The sequence below is a fragment of the Ischnura elegans genome, chromosome 5, assembly GCF_921293095.1.
Source record: "Ischnura elegans chromosome 5, ioIscEleg1.1, whole genome shotgun sequence".
NCBI lineage: Eukaryota > Metazoa > Arthropoda > Insecta > Odonata > Coenagrionidae > Ischnura > Ischnura elegans.
The window spans coordinates 15981720-16004375 of NC_060250.1; the positions used below are offsets into that span (position 1 = coordinate 15981720).

Consider the following 22656-nt stretch of genomic DNA (forward strand, 5'->3'; position numbering starts at 1 on the left):
TATATGTATCCAAACGGCTTGAAAGAGGCCCGAGTCTTTTGCACAATAGTAATAAATATTATATACGTAAGTTAATCACTGGCTTACTGGCCGCGACAGCTCTGTAACAGAAAGTACTCGACTCGACATTCGTAATACGACTCGAAACACACGAGTCGAGTACCAACTACTCGACTCGAATATTCGAGTACTCGCACACTTCGTTTACTGCCCCTTTCGACGCATTACAATCGGTTTTCAAAAATTTCCATAGCGCGGCAATGAGTGGAGTGTGATTCATTTATTCTCAATATTCACCATATAATATCTAACATCCCTATAAGTATCATTGAAAAGTTTGTAATTTGATAAATAACATCTTCACAATTATAAACTTCAGTCAACAACTCTAATTCTAGCTAATTTATTCATGAAATTGGTATCATTTTTCAGCCCGCGACACGAATGTCGACTTCAGTAAACACACTTAAATGTGCGGTGGATGACAATATGTCTAGAGGCCGATTAGTGAATCCTCAGGCGTAATAACCATGGTGGTGATTATCAGGATGAACATATCATCTCGGAAAGACCGGGAAAACTCGGGTAATTTTATTTTCATTGGAAACATCGGGGAGAGTCGAACACGCTAAAATTTTCTTCGTTGTCAATATTAAATATAGCTACGGTAGCGATGTTTTTTTCAAGCTCTTGCAAGCTGCTGAGCCATATCGTAAGTGCGCTGCGTCATTTTAAATTGGTGTTATGACCGAAAACAGGTATCATGTTTTCTGTATTCGATTGATACACCTTATCGAGAATTACCATGCGATGCATCGATTTTTCATGCATTCACTGGGATTCATGTGGGACCACCGAAAGTCCTACTATTTCGCCAAATTTACTATTATGAATGCTTATTTATTGTGATCATCCAGCGTGGGTTCTGCGAGATTTGTTATCATTTCTCGATTTTATAGAAACACTGAAGCACTTTGATACTTTTTTTATTTTTAAAACGCACTGACGGTCTCAGGGCACAGAGGCATATTCCGATGCATGAGATTTACTCATCATGAGCACTGATATCAATCCAAATTATTGGAGTGGGGGAATGTATGGAGGGAGGTGAGTGGTCGCAAGTCCCTGGGTGGAAGACGGAGCGAACGGGGATGTACCGCGAGGGAGGGGGTGGAGAGCAAGGCAGGGGTTTCGGAACTGTATTGAGGGATTGTATGTTTTCAAGAAAGGGCAAACGGATTGCTTGATGAAGAAATTTCACCACCCGATTGAAAGCGCACAAGAAGTACTCGAAACCAGACATTAATTCATTCCTCCAGGCAAAACATCTTTTTACGTATCCATTTTCTTCGAATGAGCTGCCCAACTAATTTAATTGCTCTACCTGCACAAGTTTTTGTCCACCAACGCTTATCTTGGGTCCTATACTCCTATTTCGCGATTTTTTTTGAAAGCCACTTAACTTTAGTCTTCCAATACTTAATCCTCATGCCATACTCCTCTCAACAATTGTCTAACGCATCCACTAGAGCCTGCAGTCCTTTCACTGACTGGCTAATCAACACCCGATCATCCACAAACCTCAATGATTCAAACATCATTCCCCACACCTTCTACTCCAGCTTCCACCTCATCCCATTCCTCTTACCATCTCCTCAGTGTACTCAGTGATAGCGGACAGCCTTGCCTCACTCCCAAGCCATTGCTCGCCCACCCAGATTCTTTAAAATTGATTATAATGCGCTGAAAGTAGCAACAAAAATCTAGCTTCAAAGGTGGTGTCTACAACAAGAAGTCCACTTGAATCGGACGCTCTTTTCTCACTCCCCTCCAGCGATGGGATTAGCGGGGGTGGGAGGTGGAACGGCCGCTTGGTAGCGCGGAAAATCGAAGGGACACATGAGAAGGCGGCAGAGACGACTTTTGCGCAAGGTTATGGTGGAAGCCAGTCACGCACCGCGGGGCGACAAAAAAATACCGACCGCGAAGAAAGCACGCACGCACGCGTTGATATCGCCGAGACGAAGGCTGAGAGGGGGGAGCGTGGAAGAGATGGCGCCAAAAAGGAGAAATGAAAGTTAAGGTCGGGTCCCAATCGGGAAGATTCTCACAAACCATACAATGAATGAGGCATGCTTCGAGGCACGTCACACTTGAGAAAGAAATTTCAACCATCTAGTTTGCGGAGAGAGTGTTGAGTGCTTCGTGGGTGAGTCGAGTGTCTTTTGGACCCAAATCAATAGTAGAGGGCGGAGCTCAGCAATGAGTTGAACTCACAAAAAAGAGGCGAAAGGTAGAATTATGGATAACTGCAAATTCATGATACATACGACACAGTTTCTATGGAACTAACTCGAAGAGGATAGAATTAAATAAATGAAGTAGCAATAATTTCTTCACATGTAAATTATAAGCATCTTCATTTTAAATATTTATTCCTCAAGGCTTAACTATAACTATAACTCAAAAAACACCAGATTTGATCCATATAATAGAATCATTTAGATAAAAATTCAAATCGAATCCAGTGAATTTTATTGATTTCAGAGCCTTGAGCGTAGAGGTCAGATGGCGGGAGAGGGGTAGATTCCGGGAGAACTACCGCACCAATACGCTGAATGAATTGGGCAAATGACCCACGAGCTTTCGTTCTCTATCGTGAGTCTAGGGCAGTCTAGGGCATGGTTGACAGGAAATTTAAAAAAACTGCTAGGAAAACGGAATGTTGAACAAAGAGGGATAAGTGTTCGGAGAAAAATCAAACACAATTACAATAGAATTCAGAAATGGCCAATGACTGCTAACATCTGAAGGGGGATTGTCTGGAGCAGGGTCCGTCCGTGCATATTAAATTTATTAATTTTATTTAATTTCAGCATAGTTAGTCCGCAGGCTGAAAACTGGTGGGGAACCACTCCATTTCATTAGGGACTATTACGGTCAATCATTAAGATCGACTCAAACATGTTCTTGACCTCGCGACGACACTGTATAAAAGAACACGACATAGCATTTGAGAGATATGAGCGGATTGGGAGACCTTGGATGAAGATGAAACTTTAAAGGCGCTCCGCATAGAAAGGGTTTAAAGCTGGCATGAATCAAAACGAATAGAAACACCCATCATTCCGTTAACTAACGCTCTGAATAACAGCAGCAATTCCAATCAAGGTCGCAATCCAAGTACAGGCTTGACGCGGTATAGTTTCAAATCACGATGCTACGTTTGTGCTCTACTAAAGTCTTAACCACACCATCATTTTATCCGTCCCTCCCGAGTGATATCTCTAATGATGGCGAAGAAATTACAATTTCACCATTTTTCGCGATGGAGCGCCAGGGATGGAAATCTCATCAATTTCCTCCTCACTCGTTAAGTCCCTTGTTTTGTAGCTGAAACTATCACTGGTACCATCTTGGGTTTTCATTCGATGACAGTTGCAAAAACGAAAAGTGAAAAAGAAAAACGAAAAAAAACAAAAACGGAATGAGCGATGGAAAAAGGGACGGTGGGAATGACCCGTGTGATTCAAAAAATGATGTGTCGAGCGATCACTCTTTTAGTCAATGATAACCTATCGTTGGAGCTATCAATCTGAGGGATGGAAAAAAATGATCGTGTGATTCAGGCTTTACAGTTAAAAAAAAATAACGAGTTTACCACGCAAGAAATTCCATTTTGAAAAATCAAGAAAATTAAATAGGCTTTAACAGTGGTAACCACCGATTCGTAAAAAAATAAACTTAAAATGTACGACCTTATTGATCAGAAAACTTTCGCCACTCCTCCGAAGAGACTCGTTCTTCGCCTCTTCTCCAAAAACCTAAATGACACCCATATCTTCATTCCACACGATCTTATCAGTCATTCGAGGACATTTGATCATACCAAAATAACGTTAAGAAGCCGTGACATACTCTCATTTGCACCATAACTAGAGATGCGTGAACATCGCAAATGTGATATAGATGCGATGTGCGCAAATAAAATGCAACATAGATGTGATGACTGGACTTTTATGATATTTTCACGCAAATTTGCCTTTTCGACGGCAAAATTCGTACATTTTGTGCCGAGCGCAGTTTAAATGCTCCGCCGACACTCACCGCTTAAACCATGTGAGCGACTGGCCAGCTGCTAATTGGCTGGACTCTATGTGGCCGCGAAGTACAAGTGGGCGCGGGCAAGCTACACCTCCGCCATTATATGGCTTATTCCTTAATTTATGATTGTTCTACAACATAATTATTTAAAATATTCTGTCCTTTGTTATAGAACTGTGTTTCACTACATTTTACCGTCATCTACCTCATTATGAAACTAAAAAATTAGACGCTACAAAATGCGATAAACTGTTATTGAAAGTGCGATAGAATAAAAATGAAAGGGCGATTTTCACGTATCTCTAACCATAATATAGGCATAAAGAATGCAACATTTTCCTCTCACATTCCACATAGATTGCAACATTTCTTCACCGGATTTCTCTCCTACCCGGCCACTCCTCTGAGCTACTCTGCCGCGAAGAAATATGGAAGCTGCACTGACATGACTAATACGATGAAGCTTGCAATTTTTGATTTCGTGAATTTTACCATTCATTACCAATTGGATGAAAACTACAATTTTTTTTGTACCTATTCCATCCTACGCTCGTTTTCTCTCGCCTTTGAATAGACTTATTGTTATTTTTTAATCTATCTATTTGAAAGCATTAATGCCTTTAAAAACGTCAGTTTCAAGTTTCGTTAAAATGGAAATTTACATGCCAAATGAATAGTGAGGTCGCTACACATCAAATCTCCATCACTACCACAAAGAGAAAAATATATGATCGGATTTAGGCCGAATGTGCTGGAATTGATGGATATTCTTGGAAAAAATAGATTGAAAAATACCCAAATATCAGTAAAATACATATTTAGCAATACTTGCTTCCAGCACGAGGTAAATGTTTTTAAATGATTGGGCGCGTCTCGACCGTAAAAAAATGAACAGCAATGATGAACTAATGACCACCACATGAGAATGCCAGTCTTTACGGAATTCTACCCGCAAAAAAAACAACAACTGGTAAAAGTAAAAGCGAAAGTCGCAGAATATAGTTTTGACGGCACCTAGAAGTTATAGAAGGCTCCACGAAGCCGGGTCGGTGGGGTTTTACCGTTATCGGGGCCCCATAGGCCCGTTTCCTCAAGTTCCGCTCTCCATGACACTTCGACGGGTACCAGACGGGAGCCTCTTGGTCTTAATCAGTCGCATCTAGGCCCAACATATACTTAATGACCTTCACGGGACTCGCCCGTCGGCGGCACGTCGATAAGAGAGCTTCCGCCTCTTGAAAGTGCCCCAAGGAACCATTTCGCCGATTTTATTAGCATCGAATTCACCTGAGAAGACGGGTTTCATTGCATTGAAGAAATTCAAGGAATCCACAAAGGAGGTAGATGGAGATATGAAGAAAATAGAACGAAATTTAAACCTCCCCAAGATAGTTCCCTTAAACCAACGACACTTCGAATGTGCAACGCCGTCAATATTGGTACTGACGAGAGTTTCGACCATTTTTGCCATTTGAGGGTGGGGAGGAGACAGAAGGTATGCATGGAGCGAGCACTGCGCGGGTAGGGGATGTCGAAAACAGTGCTATAGGGTAGAATGTTGGGTAAACGAGAGAATGTAAGGAAGAAAATAGGATTATTAAAAAGAACGAAAAAGAGTTGTCCTTTTTGTGAATTGAAAAGGGGAGACCATGAAGGGGGGACACTGCCAGAATTATTCTTAAATACTCCATTCAAACCTAACTTGATCGGCAGAAGACTTTAAAAATAATAATGGTGTTAGAGGAAGATACTACCACAAGGCTCAGATTGAAACTTGCATTAGAATCACAAAATTTAATAGTCGCCAACAGGAACTTGATTCACTCACGATAATTGATTTCACACAGAACTACCACAAAGCTCGGCGCTCTTTCGATCACAAAATGGTTTAAGGGTTCTGGAAGGTATCCGCTGGGACTACATCCCATCGGGGAAGCCAATCGATACTACTATTGATTGAACTCACAATTCCTCGGCACTCACGCAGTGCCAATGTTTTAATTCTCTATTCATAATGTAACGATGGATTTTTTCCTCTACCTCACAGGAATTTCAACCCATAATCACCCTGCTTGTCAGTGAATTCTGGCACTATGAGTGAGCTTCTCCAAAGCAATGACATGCGCCAACAACAGGTTAGTGAATTGTGAGGATAAAAACGTGTACAACCCATGAGAATGAATTACTAAACTAAATCAGACAATGCATAATTGGAAGATCGGGAGCTAAAGAAACACCTACTCTGAATCCACTACAGAGACTGGCTGCTGCAAGGAAATATTGAAATTACTCCGATAATTTATACTATCCAAATATGAGTAATGGGTAAGAGAATGTGTACTGGGATTCGGGACTTGACTCTCAATTTTTCGCAGTCAATTCCCAAATCCTACAACACACAGCCAGGTTAGAATTTTGTTTCATAGTAATTAGAGGATCATTCAGAGGCAAAGCGCCGTAACTACACATATCAAAGGCAGTTGGCATATAGAGCTCTCTTGGGCAACAGACTGGACAGAGGCGCATGCCGCAATTCAACATTTGGCTGGGAGGCTGTCGGGGTGGTTATATTTAGGCTTGTATTTATGGAGCACGAACGGACCTGAGCCTATTACAAGATGGAATATTTGATTGAAAACGCCCCAGTTTTGACTGATAGCGGCGCGGATTCCAAAAAGTCAACGGAGGTGTCCATGGAGAAGCGGACGAATTAAAAAACCAGTTAGCTACGGGCCACTGACACAGTTAAGAGTTCTCCGGAAAGAGAGAAAAACGCTGGTAAACCAACAGCTTTCTCATGATTTGACCGGGACACAAGGGAGCAAATTCAACCAACTTGTTTCCCAAGAGGATTTTGTTGAGCGATGGAATCGGCAGGGAGCAGTCACTTGAAACTATACGACTTTATTTAAAATAAAGTTCTTCGACTTTCTACTGATCACATTAGTAGTCAATTATGAACGGAAATTGCAAGGATTCACACACACACACACACACACACACATTATGACACAAACACATCGGCGAGTTTTTGGGATTCCAATCTTCTCAACTCAGATTCAGATAATACGCAGTTGTGTTTCCTTGGTGGACGTATTCGTTGACATCATATTAATACATGCGACACGATTCGGTGAAATGATTAACATGTTATTCAAGGAGTATATAATTAACCCCATAAATAATGCGAAAAAGACCACAATCCTATCCCAGGATAAGTCAGAATTAACATTCCCGAGAGAAACCTAAATCCCTCGAAGGATCTCCACTGTTCCCCAGGAAAACTATAATCCAAAAGTTATTGCACATAAAAATAAAGCATAGATTCACCAACAAGAGAGCACAAAAACTACTTAAGAGAATACTTAACAAATTAACTACGTTTATAATCCTACGACTAAAGCCTTTTGCAATCCGTATCCGCGCATAAAAATACACAGACCATGAACTAATGCAGGAAATCTAACGATTAACGCAGGTCTACATGGAGTACACAGCGCAGTTTTATTAATCACCCTATTCCAACCCAGTTTCCACATTGACTGTAGTCCTCCAGAACAACTAAAGACGTATCGATCTTCATTCAATACGATCTCCAAAACATATAAATAAGAACAAAAAACTTAAAAGACTAAACTCTAGAAACTAAATTACAGAAGTTTGCGGGGATACATATTACACATTTCCAACAGATATCTACGTCGTTAAAAATCTCGTCGATCATTCCTCACACTGCACTAAATAATAAACTAGAAAAATCATCGGCACTGAGGGAAATATTCAGCGGCTCCATCCATGAAAAAGATGATGCAACGCTACGATTCCTGCCGACACGAAACATTACTCCGGTGTTATATAACGACCGCTCTGAGACCTGTGACGCAAGCCACACCGTACCACGCGTCATCGTGGATCAAACAAGGGAGGAGGGGGGGAGGGGATGGGAGAACGAGGCCGCGGAAATATACACGGAATGCCCCTCCGACAGAGCTCGGCAAACCACGTGACCTGTTAACATCTCCGATATTGACGGACAAAAAAAAACACTACACGCTTAGAATTCCAGTCCAAATCGTAGGACCTTTTGCCGCCGCCAAGACAGGAGATCCTTCAACCACCTCGATGCACACAATCGTAATGATGCTCCTTCCGGGCGCACATCTTCATCGCTCCTCTTTCCCTCCCGGCCGCCCCTCATCCACAGGGCGCCCGCCCTATGTGGGATAGCCGCCAAAAACCCGAACTCATCCCGTAGCCAAAGGTGTGTCGCAATAAAGGATTGTTTCTCCTGACGAACATGGACGAAGGGGACGAGATCGGGTTGGTGCGGTGACTTCCCGTCCCTGGGTGCCGAGTTCAAATACCGGCGATGTCGAGGCGGGATTACTCATGAAGAAGCCCGATCGCTGTCTGGGTACTGAGCGGAGATCACTTCCAAACACAGGACTCAGACCGTCGGATGAACGGTTAAAGCCGTTGGCCCCTTGGAGCCTTTCTTTAAAAAAAGACACTATTGCCACAGGCAGGTTTCTCGTCGGCCATTTCCACATGGAATAAATGACCTTGACTTTCGGTAGACTCCTTCCAATCACTCACTAAGTGCTTTGACCTTATAATTTTTTGGCTTTAGGTGGGGGTTGAGCTCAATGCTGACAAAAGGTAAGACAATGGCGAGAGGATTTCGCACGTTCGGGGTAGGGGGTCAGTTTTTCTCTCTTTTGGTCACCTCGCACAGCGGCGACTCTTGATCGGGTGTCTTAATACAAGACCTCACCTGGGATACGAGCACGGACCCTTCATTCGGAAAGCAAACGCTGTATCCACAGGGTAACCACGGTACCACCCACCCAAATATAAAAATCCGAAATGAAAGAATCTCGGCTCTAAGGACCACCCCTAAAACTTAGGCAAGGGCACTCGCGGCCGCCTATACATCTAGAACTATTTAGAAGATGGGGAGAGGGGAGAATGACAAACTTGATACCGAGCTCGGTTGCGAATGAGCAGGTCGAGCACCGCTTCTGAATGGGTCAGGATGGGATAGCTGATGGAGGAGATGTTGATGTGGGGAGAGGGGATTCAGGATGGGGAAGAAGGGTTGGTTTGGGAGAAGGGAGGAATAAATGACCCTATTGAGCACATAAGGAGAGCAGAGCACTGCGTCCAATATGAGCAAACACAAACAACGAGAACGATCGCTCTCCAACAGCACGAGACAGAAAAGTAGCGATCGCACAGGCTTCCGCAGAAGATGATAGATCTTCGTAAAAAATTAGATAGATTGAAAATATTAGGAAGCGTTTACCTAAAGATAAGCGAAATTATGATTTAAATACAGATCATGGAGCATTGTAAAATGGAACTAACGCTGAAAATAAATAGAATTGGAAGGAATATCCACCTATCTAACCCTTGCGGTGCCTCCTCTAGAATTTGCTACAGAAAGGATTTCGATAAACAATCCGACGCGTGACGATACTAGCGTAGGCTTCATGTGCATAACAATTATGACAGTTACAGACACTAAAACTGCATAAAACAATCAATACCAAATACTTCCTCTTCCCTCGTCTAACCCTCGTTCCTTACGAGAGGAACGGTTTAGTGTATTGCTAATTTTACTGAGACGCTAACAAAGTATTTAAGGATGAAAAGCATTATTGTAATATTAGGAAATTAAATCGGAATTCCATGAATACCTCATTGTAATTTACACAATTACCTACAAGATAAACTGGCTAAGTGTACCAGAAAAAAGAGAAGAATGGAGGAATAAATAGCCCTAATTAGCACATAAAGAGGGCAGAGCACTGCGTGCAAATTGAAATTTCAAAATATCATACTGTTTACTCTTTCTCTTGTAAGGAAGCACACTGGAGGGCCACCGAAAATTAACAGTGGTACTATTTCCCTTTGAAGAATGCACGTACAACAGTGCTCACTTCACTTGGCCAACATGTGCGCTGATTTCCTATAAGATCACTTTACTTTCAAGCACAATATTCCACACGGATAAAAGAATAGGAAGGGACTAAAAGAATGGACTGGGAACACTTTTCCGAGGATAAACCTCCGCAAGCCGTGTTTTATCTTCTAGGAGAGGAGGCCTCCACCGCAAGCTTGAAATCATTACACTCATGGCTTTATACTTATTTTCACTGAAATACATTAGCCACTTAACTAAAAAAATTCAATGATGACGAAAACACATTATTTACACATGAATACTGCAATTTCCTTCGACCGGTCGTCAGGGTATCGGGGAAACCGCACACAAGACACGAAGTGCGAATGTTCGCGTGAAAATTCAAAAAAACGCATACCTGACGATGAATAGAGACCATTCTCTTCTTTTCCATTTTGAGAATCGTGTTCATCCGTAGATTTCGTACCGTTTTCAGAAGTATTATCCACTTGAGTACCAAGAGCCATATTACCAACACAGAATACCAGAACAGTCTGCAGACTGCACGTGGGGTTGCGACGCGAAGTGCGACGAAGCGCTGCGTTCGAATTTAAAAAGAAGAAATATGCAGATAAATATTGTGTGTTACCATCCAAAACATATAAAATATATAATTTTTAATTATTTTTACTCAAAATTAGATTATCTTCTCTTTATTTATTATTTGTGGAATCGGAAAGTACACTTCTCCCTTCGGCGCACAGTTAACAAATGAAGACTGAAATTCGCGCTGCGCTCGCACGAGAAAACGAAAATATCATTGCGTTCAAAATGTCGTTGGGGAATGAAAAGTGCTGACAGTTTCTTTTCACTATCTAAGAGAGGCAATAAAACGGATAAAATCCTACAGGTAACGATAAATATTCATTAAATTCATTGTTATGATGCTCTTATGGGTGCTAATCTCCACCAAATACTAATTGTGTGAGGTCCTTGGAACATAACTTTCTGATATTTTTCCGTTCCCAATGCGCTAGATCGTTAATGAACCATCAGATCAATGAAATGACACCCCCGAAGAGGTTTCTGAGACATCCACCTAGCCCTTCAAGCGACGTTGTAAACGGAAAATCCTCTGTGGAGAAAATGATGCTTGATCTCGAAATGATAAGGAAACTTCAAGTGAAGGTCAGTAAAGATGTCATAGATATTTGATCGAATAACCCCTTGAGATTGCTGTTGTGTATTGCTGGTGGTTAATAAGATTTGCCTTACTTCATATCTAGAGATTTATTTATTTAGTCGATAGTAGCTCATTGCATATAACTTTACCTCTTATTTATAAGTACGAATATTTTTCATACCATTTATCAATTTGAACGTTTAACTGTTGAAAATGTTCAAAATTGCCACCGCCATAATTTATATGTGTTTTAAAGTTATTTTCCCTATTACACTGGTGCTTTTCATTCTGCATTGGTTGAAGAACTTCATATCCCAGTTTGCTTTCATCTGGCTGATGTTGTCTGCTATAGGAGGCCGTGCAAGCTAGAATACGGAAAATGGGGGAAGATCTCTATGCTTTGCATCAAGAAGAGCAATCTAAAGAGGAGCGCCTGGCTAGAGAAAGAGCTGCTGAGGCATTGAGGCAAGAAACCGCCCTACTAGCCAAGCTGCGACATGAGGAACATCTTGCAGCTACTCGTCATCAGCAGCTTACTCTGGAACATGAGCAAAGCACTAAGGTAGATATCGTTTTTAATAACATTCTGTAATATTTGGATTAAGTGCCGTGATTTGTTTAAACAGAACATATGCATTTTCTTCAATTTTGACTTGGAACAACATATAAAAATATCGTCTTTAACATAATTGTCCAACAATGATTGATTACTATTGATGATTGTTCTTTTCTGAAAAATATCTGTCCTATCGACATGAAAATCGAGAAGCTATCTTACAATCATATTATGATGCACATGATTCTCATGAATACTGCAGATAATTTTGCTCAAGATTTAAATGTTAGTTGCAAAAAAATTAGTGAAAACTATTTTTGCTGTCGATTGCTATAATTTTTTAATTCAGTGAAATTGTATGTTGAATATTTATGCTTTATTAGAGGGTGAATGAAATGCTGAAAGACATGGAAAAGAAACAGAAGGAAGCGGAGGAAGAAAAGAGGAAATATGAAGAAAAGAAACAACTGCTAAACAAGATATATGAATCTCAGATGAGTTTCCGAGCTAAATATCAACAGATAGCTGATGCCACCAAGTAGGTATCCCAGTTTAATTTTTCAGTTCATCTTTATTATCAAAAGTCAACAATATGCAAATGGATGTAATGAATTTTTCGATTCAATTTTTCCATTGAGTAATATTTTAACGCTCACATTCAGGGTTGGTGTGACCAGGTTGGCAATTGCCGAGGGCCCTGAGCTTAGAGGGTCCCCACTAGGCTCATGTCCGTACATGAAAGGTGTACTAAAGGCCGTTTTACACGGGGGATTGAATTGCGCAGAATTGCATATATTACTAAAATGGCGTGGAATTGCGTGAGTGCATGAATGAAATTAGAACGGGCTATTTTGCTGTCTCGCATCCACGCATGTGTTCTAGCAATTCACCACTTTAAACTACACAATTTTGATTGAGCCTTCGCACGAATGTCAGATTGTGCAATTCTGTATACAACAGACTTTAAAAAAAAGTCGGATTACTTCAATCAAAGTATTTTTTGCATTTATAAAATTGTACTTTTTGATTTGATGCTTTATTAACAACGCTATTAGGGTAAAAAGATTTAAACATAAATGAAATAAGGGAGTCTGAATGTGTAGGAAAACCTGATTCTTTTTTAGAAAGGGTTATTCGAAAAGGTTATTTTAGTGTTTTTTTTTTTAGATTTAGTGAAGTTTGAATTAACAAATACAGTAAATAGATAATAGAACCATAATCATTATTAAATTTTATAAGCTGTGAAATGTTCACTTTTCATGGCATGTTTCTCATGATATTGCTATATTCAATAACTTTTAGCTAGTTTTTAAGAGCCAATACTGCATCAGACTCTATTTGCGGGCATGCAATTGCATAAAATTTCCTGGGGGAGGACCCTCAAATCCCCTGGTAAGGGGGGCCCCATCATGAGCCACAGCCGAGGGCCCCCAGTCACTTCAGACTGCCAGTGCTCACATTTTTCTTGTTTTTCATCTGAGCCCTTCCTTTACCCTTCTTCCTTTCTACTCATCTTTCAATAAGTCCTTATGATAATCACACCACCATGTCTCATGATTTGGCTTTTTTTTTCTGATATCTGAGTTCAAGTGCCTGCAACTTTTTGTGTACCTAAGTGTGACGAAAATTTTCATAGTCATGGCTGCATATTTCATTTTATACTTCTGTAGTTTTCACATGTATAACATTGTTTTAGTTCATCAATACTTGGGGTTGATAAAAATAAATAAAGTCCTTAGAAAACCTCAGTTCTTCCTAACTCTTACCCTGCAATAATTATACATGTCCTTGGGAATATTCTTATACCAAGGGACCCTGGTGTTCCAGTCGGTAGAGCGTTAGGTCACTGTACAAGGGGTCCCTGAATCAAAAGAGGAGATGAAATCTTTGCATGACCTGAAATGAAAAGCCTCTAATTGTGAGGTAGCCAAGGGAAAGGAACTGCCCCCTACCCTGAATGTGTAATTATCATCACCTATGGCTAAGTCTGGGGAGAACTCTGCCATCACCAGTCCAAAATTGGTGAATCACTGAGTTCTCCCCTAGCAATAGTCGAAGTGTATCCCTTGATGTAGGTGATTGTAGATGCATGTGATAGGGTGCCAAGAATGCAAATTTACAATCACTTTCCACCTGGTGAGCGTGGGCGTCTTGGCTGAATTTGAAATTGCTTATTTTATGCTTTTTCACTCTTTAAAACAAGCCTATGCATTATTTGAAATAAAAAGAAAAAATCTACGAGATGACATTTTTGAACAGTCCTATAGGGATAAATATTGACACTTGAAGAAATTTGTTCATGTCAGAGAAATCAAATTTATGACAAGTGAGGACGTCTGAGGTGCAGTAGCAGGTGGGAGAGGTCATCCTTGGATTGAAATGGATTAATGCTCAAGTTTGATGTATTTTAGTTCATCGAATAGAATATTTAGACATAACAGGATAGTCTTATGTTTCCCCGCTCTCTAATTCACCTGTTTCTTCATTTTCTGTGCAGTGTGCTTTGGCCTATTAGGCTATTCATCAAAGATCCTTTTTTTTTACATTAAACCAGAGTGAAATCCTTAAAAAAAAAAAAAAAAAATTCTCCTGATATGAGATTTTCACATGCACAATGATTAAGTCAAGGATGAACTTTACCGTAGGCTATCCAAACCAACCCTCTGGTCAAATCAGTGTGTGAGTAAGATTGAATTTATCCAGATATTTCAGTAAAATTTCTTTTTGGAAAGGGTAAATAGCTGGGCCCGCAAACCAAAGTTTCTGTTGTATGTGAAGTTTGATGAGCTTTACAGTTGTCATTTAAATCAAACAAGGGTTGTGTCATTTTGTTTTCATTCCTATTGTCTAAAAAATATTAATTTAACTGATATTTTTCTACCATAAAGCGTTTCTTTTATTATAGATAAAATTTCCAATTTGAATGCTGGTTAGTGAACTGTTATTTCCTATAAATGGAAAAAATATTTTCTTGAGTATGAACTTTCTTCCTCTATCATTTGAAATTCTTCATATCCCATTTGAGAAATAGTATTAGGTACATGAAATGAACAAGATTCATTAAATACGTACTGGTTAATCAGTGCTGATCAACATTTAGCTCTGAATGTCAGCTATTATCACAAAGTCTAGCAAAAATTTTCTTTATGTTGATACAACTGGAGAGAAATTAACTTTGTTCTCAATTTGGATCAATGTAATGAATATGTTTCACCCTACATTACCTACTAATTCAAATGTTTCCTGGTCATTCTAGGTCTTGTAAAGATCGGGAGACTTTAGTTCCAGCCTTAATGCAGCAAGTAGCCAAATTGAGAAATCTTTGTGAAGCAATGGAGCAGATGGTGAAAAGGTGCAAGGTATGGTAAATGTTTTCAGTGGAAGAAATTTTAGGATTTCTAATTATAAATTTTTATTATTTCTGGCTAAGATGTTGGTGGCAGTGTTATGAACTATTTCAGATTACTCACAAAAATGATCAGTAATCAAGGTAGAGCTTTGGTCATTGAAGTCATGTATTTTGATATAAATGTCTTTAAAAGCGGCTTACACAATACTAAAATGAATGGTCTTCAATATGAGCATTAAGAAAAATTTCTCAACTAAGCTGCTCTTTGCTAGGTAATAGCATTAACAATAAATGCGATGGTGGTTGGCGTAACATGGTGAAACTCCTTCATGATGCACAAAGGTTAAGAAAAGACTTAGCTGTTTCACAAAATAAAATATATTTGCGACCGGTTTCGATACAGCGTATCATCACCATTAGGAAGGGAGTAGCAGGCATTTATATAGCTATAAGAAGGATAGAGAAGATTGTTGTAAAAGAGTCAAGTAAAAGGCTGGCAAGAGGAATGTTCGTGAGGGGAAAGAAGGGTTGAATGGATGGATGGAGTCCCAAAGAAAACTTTTGTTAGGTTGGAGTCAGTACGAAATGGAGAGTGGATGTAGAGGGAAAACCATGTGGAGGGAAAGGAGAAGAGAATAGTGTCTCGGCAAAGAATGAATGTTGAATAGCATTATTTTTGCATGTAATTATTTCTTTGCATGATCTTGAGGATATTGTGTGTGACTTTGATGAGAAAAAGGTTACATATTTGAGGGAAATTATTTTAAGTTGGAATAATCTTGTAATGTGCAATATATACTTAACTTACTGTTGTACCCTTTTATGTTTGCAGGCTGGTGACTTAAAGGAAGATGATGCAGATAAATCATCGGCCTTAGTGAATGACTTAGACGATGTACTGAAAATCCTTCTCAAGGAAGTTGGTAATTAATTTTAATACGTTTATCTCTCTAATACTTCTTGATTCCTTATTTTGTAGCATTAATGAGGCAATAATGCTTGTATTTATAAATTCTTCCATTGTTTGGCTCACCTCAGTTAAATTCTTAATTTGTGTGGAATATTTTAACTTCATTGGAAAATTACACAAAGACGTCACATAGATGCACAAGTTAATTTACTGAAATCCTAAATTCTTCATTTTTGTGATTTGATAGAACTCTATTATAAATATTTTTTATCAGAGGGTTAAATAAAGTGATTGGTAATCTTAAAGTTTGGTTTGTCTTAGATTGCTGAAAAACTGTTATAATGTTGGGATTACATTGAATTTGGACGTAATCCTGATTAATACATTTTCCAGATAGAATCAATTCAAATTTTGAACGAAATGGCCAAGTCCAAGACTCTAATGTCTCTCAGCCAAAACTTCCACCTGAGAAGAGTTCAGAGACAGAAGGAGAAAGAAAGGCTGGCAGCAGCCAGCAGCAAGTAGAAGAGCAACCAAAACCAGCTCAAGTAGGAGAGCAAAAAGAAAGTATTTCTGTGCCTAAAAGTAGTGCGCTTGATAAAATATCCAATGGTGAGTATCCTTCTCCTGAGTTCTGTGTTTTTAAATGATTCAAATGAAGAGTATGAATAAATAACTTATTCTGATGTAATTCGGTTTTTATGCATACTTATGAGTGTCTGACCTAGGGTATTTCATTTATCAGATTAGCTTCAAGCTCAAACTGTACATTTTATCCACGAACATAAACCATTTGTATTCTTTCCCCCTTACTATTTTTATAGTATCAGATAATGGGGGGTAAACTTTTATCAGGATTCCCACTATATTCAAAACTCCATAATTGACATAATTCACCAGGAAAACATCAAATCTTATTTCAGAATAAGATAATGTTGTCTTTCATTACTTGATTAATCTCATAGTTTATTATAAGTATGCATCTTAAAATGTCTTTTAAAAATTATCTAAATAATGCTATTCTGTCGATACTAAAGTTATTTGTTTCAGATAACATATTTGCAAATTATATAAGTAAATAATTGTAATTAGTCAATTGTCATCATCAGGTTTTTATTAATTAAAGAAAATACTGTGTGTATTGTTGACATCAAAAATAATTTTGATCTTCTTCCATTTAGAATTAAAAGACTGTGTTGACCCTGTGTCATTAAAAATGTACATTAATCTACAAAACAACTTGAAAGCCTTCGAAAAGTCATATGAGCCATTATTCCTGGATGAGCGATGGAAGAAGTTTAGGGTTGACTGCCAGGTGAGTGATGATGGAATTTCATGTGTGCTTTACTTTTGTGGGTATACACATTTTGATTCATTTACTTGACACTGTAAAAAAATGTGTGCCATGGCCCTCATATTTAAGTGAATACATATCTACGTTGCCTGCCTCAGTGACACTACCCATCTTTTTTTTTAGCATTTTTATTATTGAAAATGGAAAGAACAGACATAGTAATGAAGTGAACAGAAAAAGTATAAATGTAGTTGGTTACTCTGCTGTTCAAAGGAGTAGAGTTGTTGGAGAATTTCCTCTGTGATTGTGAGAAATTTAATGAATAAAGGAAACTTTTAGGGAATGAAAGTGTAACAGATCTCAGTTCTAATCTACATATTTACTGGCTATTTTATATTAGAAGGAAAACTGGAGGGTAGGGGGGGATTAATGTTATTTGAAAGTAAAGAATTGCCACTGTAGAAAAATATTTGTGAATTGTAGCCTCATTGTGGGAGGCTGTTGAAATGCAACATCTTTGTTTTCTCTTCTATTATTTGTCATGAAAATTAGATTCCTTATTTTTCATGTCGTAGATAATTTTAATGTATTATGGAATGATGAAAGCCACATTATGGTAACAAATTTTGATGGTAAATGAAGCCCAAATGTGCTTAAAGAAATATCTACGTAATATATACTTCCCGTAATATCTTTGCTAAGTATTATTTAACTTAAGGCAAAGAATCTTTAGATCAAAATTTCACCAAAAATTGATATTAATCGAATGATTGAAATACCTTTAATGACTAATTCTCCTAATTCTTTTTTTCAGAAAGCTGTTAGCACTCCCGTGAATGCAATTTCTCCCATAAGCTCAGCTCACATGATGGACAAGCTTCTCCGTTTGCGGCAGTTACTCACTGGCCAGCCTGTAGGCATTGGGGACTCAAGAGTAACATCCTCTGCACATCCGAATGGCATTGCATATTGTAAAAACCTACTGGCAAAAAAATTAGTGGTAAGGATCAGTGGGCAAAGAAATTTGCTTGTATCAGAGTCACTACTCCTCTGTCAAGCATTGTCTACCTGACAAGTAAGGGAATTCTGTTGTCTGAAAATGAATTGAATATGAGAGGAAATAGATCAGGAGGAATCAAGTCAAATTGTGATTTTTTCTCATCTAACTTAAAGTCTGTATTACTTCTGTATAAGAGCAACCCATTCATTACATTTAATGAAATATTTTAATCCTAATGAATTAACAGCTATAATATTCAGTTGAAAAAAATTTCCATGGGGAAAAAATTCCCCTTTACTAGGAAACAAACCATAGCCTTTTGCTTTTCAGTCCACTCTGCAGACCTCATTTTATTCAGGTTCCCTAATCCTGAAATTACTTTGCGAATAAAGGAACCTAGCTTGTAGGTAAAATGTGCAGAAAGTAAAAAAATTGTAATTAATATTTACCTGAACTTAATAGAATTACATCATCTATAAAGATGAATATACAGTAAAACATAAGTATGAAATTGTCTTGAAAACAGTGAAAGTAGAATCGGGAGTCTGGGGCATTTCATCTGGGGTCAGCATTTCAGCTGTAAATTTAATTTGCCACCCTGTCCTATACTAAGGTTACCTGAAACTTCTCGGGGCTTATGCTAGTCTGAAAGTCTAAAATGTGTTGTCCCTTGCTCCAAAATAAACATTAACTTCATCTCCCTCTTTAGAATTAGATCTGTAAAAGTAATATCTGTGTACACATTAATATAGTCCTTGAACTGCATGTCATACTCAATTTACAAAGTTGCTGACATTGGCTGGAGAGAGCAAAAATAATTGCAGGTAGAAATGCTATCTTTTAGCTCAATATTTGTTTAAAGGTTTTGTTTTCAGCGATACGAATTTGTATTTGTAAGATGTTTTGAAGCATTGTAAAAATTTTATTGGAATGAAGTGGAGATATGATTAGCTGTCCTCATGGGAGAGTCCCAATGGATTTTTTAAAGAGACGATCCATTCATGATCATTTTTTCACAGTATTCATGTCATGCCTTCTCTATTTTTTTTACTCTTATGGCATTTAAACACTAGTTGTATCATGGTGGAAAAGGGTTGGAAGAGAAGAATAGAGGTGGTTAGGGAAGAACGTGTGGGGAGTGCTTCACAGTTAATATACGGAACAGTTTATCATACAATGGATAATCATGGCCCTAGTACATTATCAGAGATATGCAGCTCTGAATTTTCCTTTGCGTTTATGTTGATTATTAGCGGCAATTCAAAGGGTTTGACTGAGAAATCATGTTTTTTAAACTTGAATAACCACCTTCCACTTCAATATTTAGGTCGTTCAGTTGGGAATCTGTTTGAAAGTTTCTCTTTTAAGTAGCATGCTAGAACACTTAGAAGTATTAAATATGTTTTGGGATAGGTGGACCTTGGTTTATCCTTAAGACCTAAATGCAGTCCATAAATTAAATTAATATTTATTAGGTTTTTTTTCAAATATCCATGCTGCAAAATGAAGTTATTCACCAAGAACTTTCTCACCCTAACAGTTCTAAAATAATCGAAATCATTTTAAACCATTGAAATTTTGAAACCTGACAACTGGCTCATGCCTTAAAGATTCTGTGATATTATTGCGTTCTTCTAAAGTGTTCATTAATTTGAAACTATACCTTCCTTAATGGTATTGAAATATGCATGTTTCTTTTTTGATGATTTGCAGGAAAAGTATGGTGATGATATTGCTATAAATCATCTTGTATTTCAGAAACAAGGGGAGCAAACAGTTTCAAGCAAGCCTGATGCAGCATTTGCCATTGCTGCAGTTATTGTGGCATTATGGAATGAGTTCCCTGATTTTGGAATGCTGCTTATTGCACATTTTCACAAAGAATGTCCATATCTAGTGCCATTTTACATCCCACAACGCGAGGGACAATCTGATGAGGAATATTACAAGTAAGAACAACTGATGCCAAATTTCTGCTCTAAAAAGCACCATCTATGGTGTAATTAATATTTACTCTTACATTTTCTGAATAGGGAGTGTTGAACGTTATTTAGAGTAGTGTAAATTATATTCTCACGCGTGAAAGTTAAGTGATCCCTAGTTTTTTCATTACAGCCCACCTCTTTTGATGATAGAATAGCCTGTGCCAAAACCTGGCACAATGAACTTTTAAAATATTGGAAGTGGAAAAATGTTTTTCTTTGAGACAGTGTTACCTTGAAGTGCCCTGTTGTAACTGTTAGTATGAAAGTGAATATAATAATTAATTTATTTCTGTTCAAATCTGAGGAGCATGTCATTAAGAAATGAGCATACTTAAAAGACCCCTGATATTTGTGTGCACTGGCCTCTACTTCACTAAAGATCACCCTTCTTATTACGTGAAATTGCAATAAATTCAACCTGTGCAGAAAGAAGCAATAGTGTAGTTATGTCTTAGCATTTGTTAGCCTACAACTTTAAATTCAATATTTTCTGCCTATGTTGTCCCTGGATAAATTTTATTACTTTTCAAATCGTGATTGCCAGTACATATACATTATCTCCAGTCTTCTCTATTTAGACTCCTTCTTTGAAGTAAATAAAATTATCTTATTATTTCCAGGGCTCTTGGCTACCGGTACATGGATGACGGGACGGTAGAAAAACAGGATAAGTTCTTAAAAAGAATGTCCGGTATAATGCGACTGTATGCTGCAATTATAGTTACAAAGCAGATGCGGCAGTATCAACATAATCCGCACCCTCATGGAGTGGAAAATGGTTGGCGTTGGATGGCAGCGACACTTAATTTGAGTAAGTAAATCAATGTTCTCTCTAGCATATGCACGGAATCATGGAATTGGTTAAAACAATGCATATTTGTAGTTTGAAATGCAAACAGTGGGAAAATGATTGAAAGACCTTTCCAAATTGCGGATAAATTGGATTGAAAGCCAAAAACAATGTAAAAACAAAAATTATGCTTAAGATAGATGTGATTTGTGTTTTATAAAGTCAAGTAGCCCCAGTTGAACTCTGTGTTTCTTTTTCACTTCCTCATTTCCCGGCATATGATGCTCATTAATGAATACCTCTCTGAATAGAAACAGGTACATAGTAATAGAATAGTTGCTGAAAAATGGTTGAAGTATGTTTTTTTTAAATATGCTTGGAAATTTTGCTAACAGCTTTCATACCTCAACATGGTCTTGCTGTCATTATCTTATTCATTAAATTTTGTATTATTGGATGGTTAATGATATAAATTGATGCATGACAGATAGGCATGCAATTTTTTTGAGAAAGAAAAAGTGTACTTGCTTTTGTATATTTTGAGACAAAGAGAATGCAAGAATAAATTTGAATCGTAAGTTCAATTTTTCCTGATGCATTTAAAAATAGAATCCATGGTTAAGTGTTTCATTAGAAGAATAAGGAGTCATAATTATTTATAAAAATGCCGTGTGAATGAATGTTTTTAAATGATTAAATATTATGGAACTGTAAATCTGCTTTTATCATGCATTCAGGCAACCTGTGCATTTGACCATCTCTCATTTGATGTTGTGTTAATGCCCATTTATATTTTTATTCACAGAACCACAGCCAGATATTTGTGCCTCTCTCCTTTTTGACTTTTTGGAAGTTGCCGGAAATGGAATGGCAGCCTATTATAAATCACAATTCCAGAAACTTCTCTATATAACCTGTAAAGAGTACTATCCAAGACTAAAAGAGGTAAGGCATGAAGTTATCCCTAAGTCAAATTTGAAGGAATTGCACAAATTTCTGTTTTGTACTCACATTTTGAACTTCCACTTTCCTTGACAAAGCAATTTTTAAGTGACAGAAAGCTTGATAACAGCTCCCTTTCTTGTGGCTCCATAATTGTATCTATGAAAATTACTTATGGATGAGCTCAGTGGTCGCTACTATTCTCTTTTCTTGTGACAATTTTGAAAGATAATATGTCGGTTTATGTCGGTCCACCAGCCTAGAGAATGTTCTTCACCTCCATGCATTATATTAATCAAAAGCTTAGTTCTTTGTGGTCATCTTAGAGGTTACTTATATTTCATACTTTGTTCTTATAGGTTACTCCTGAAGGTTCTGGGGGTCCTGTAACGAGACTGCAAGAATTTCTACAGAAAACATTAAGAAGTGGGGGCTTCATTTCTCCACCAGAAGCTTTAATCTCACAGCCATTGAGATGAAAGTGCCTCAAACTCATTTACTTTTCTTTACAAACAAAAAACTGACGAAAAATTCAGAATTTTTATTAATTGATGTACATATTCACTAGTATAAGAGAATCATTAAAAATAGTATTTTTTTTCTAATCTCTCACATGATATTATTTAATCCAAAAATAA

The 22656-nt window shown here is 38.0% G+C and overlaps 2 protein-coding genes across 3 annotated transcripts in view; one reads left to right on the forward strand and one right to left on the reverse strand.

Annotated features, from left to right (window-relative positions):
- The window catches only part of LOC124158528 (clustered mitochondria protein homolog), a 178687-nt gene extending 168113 nt beyond the window's left edge, over positions 1 to 10574 (reverse strand). For both annotated transcript variants that reach the window (XM_046533662.1, XM_046533661.1), the window contains exon 1: positions 10428 to 10574. In XM_046533662.1, the coding sequence (XP_046389618.1) occupies positions 10428 to 10536 (109 nt within the window). In that variant the 5' untranslated portion in view covers positions 10537 to 10574. The remainder of the gene's footprint in view (positions 1 to 10427) is intronic.
- Positions 10575 to 10780: 206 nt separating this feature from the next.
- LOC124158529 (mRNA export factor GLE1) lies at positions 10781 to 22522 on the forward strand. The gene is made up of 13 exons (XM_046533666.1): positions 10781 to 10919; positions 11047 to 11197; positions 11545 to 11754; positions 12132 to 12286; positions 15005 to 15107; positions 15930 to 16020; positions 16401 to 16619; positions 17189 to 17322; positions 18116 to 18301; positions 20060 to 20250; positions 20907 to 21097; positions 21882 to 22021; positions 22378 to 22522. The coding sequence occupies exons 2-13, from the start codon at positions 11054 to 11056 to the stop codon at positions 22495 to 22497; spliced, it is 1884 nt and encodes a 627-aa protein (XP_046389622.1). The 5' UTR covers positions 10781 to 10919; positions 11047 to 11053; the 3' UTR covers positions 22498 to 22522.
- The last annotated feature ends 134 nt before the right edge of the window (positions 22523 to 22656 follow it).

Excerpts from the sequence above, each read along its gene's own strand:
- LOC124158529 (XM_046533666.1), top strand. The coding sequence starts at position 11,054 with ATGAACCATCAGATCAATGAAATGACACCCCCGAAGAGGTTTCTGAGA. Across the intron at positions 18,302-20,059 it reads TACTGGCAAAAAAATTAGTG|AAACAAGGGGAGCAAACAGT; the intron begins GTAAGGATCAGT and ends CTTGTATTTCAG. Across the intron at positions 21,098-21,881 it reads GGCAGCGACACTTAATTTGA|AACCACAGCCAGATATTTGT; the intron begins GTAAGTAAATCA and ends TTTTATTCACAG.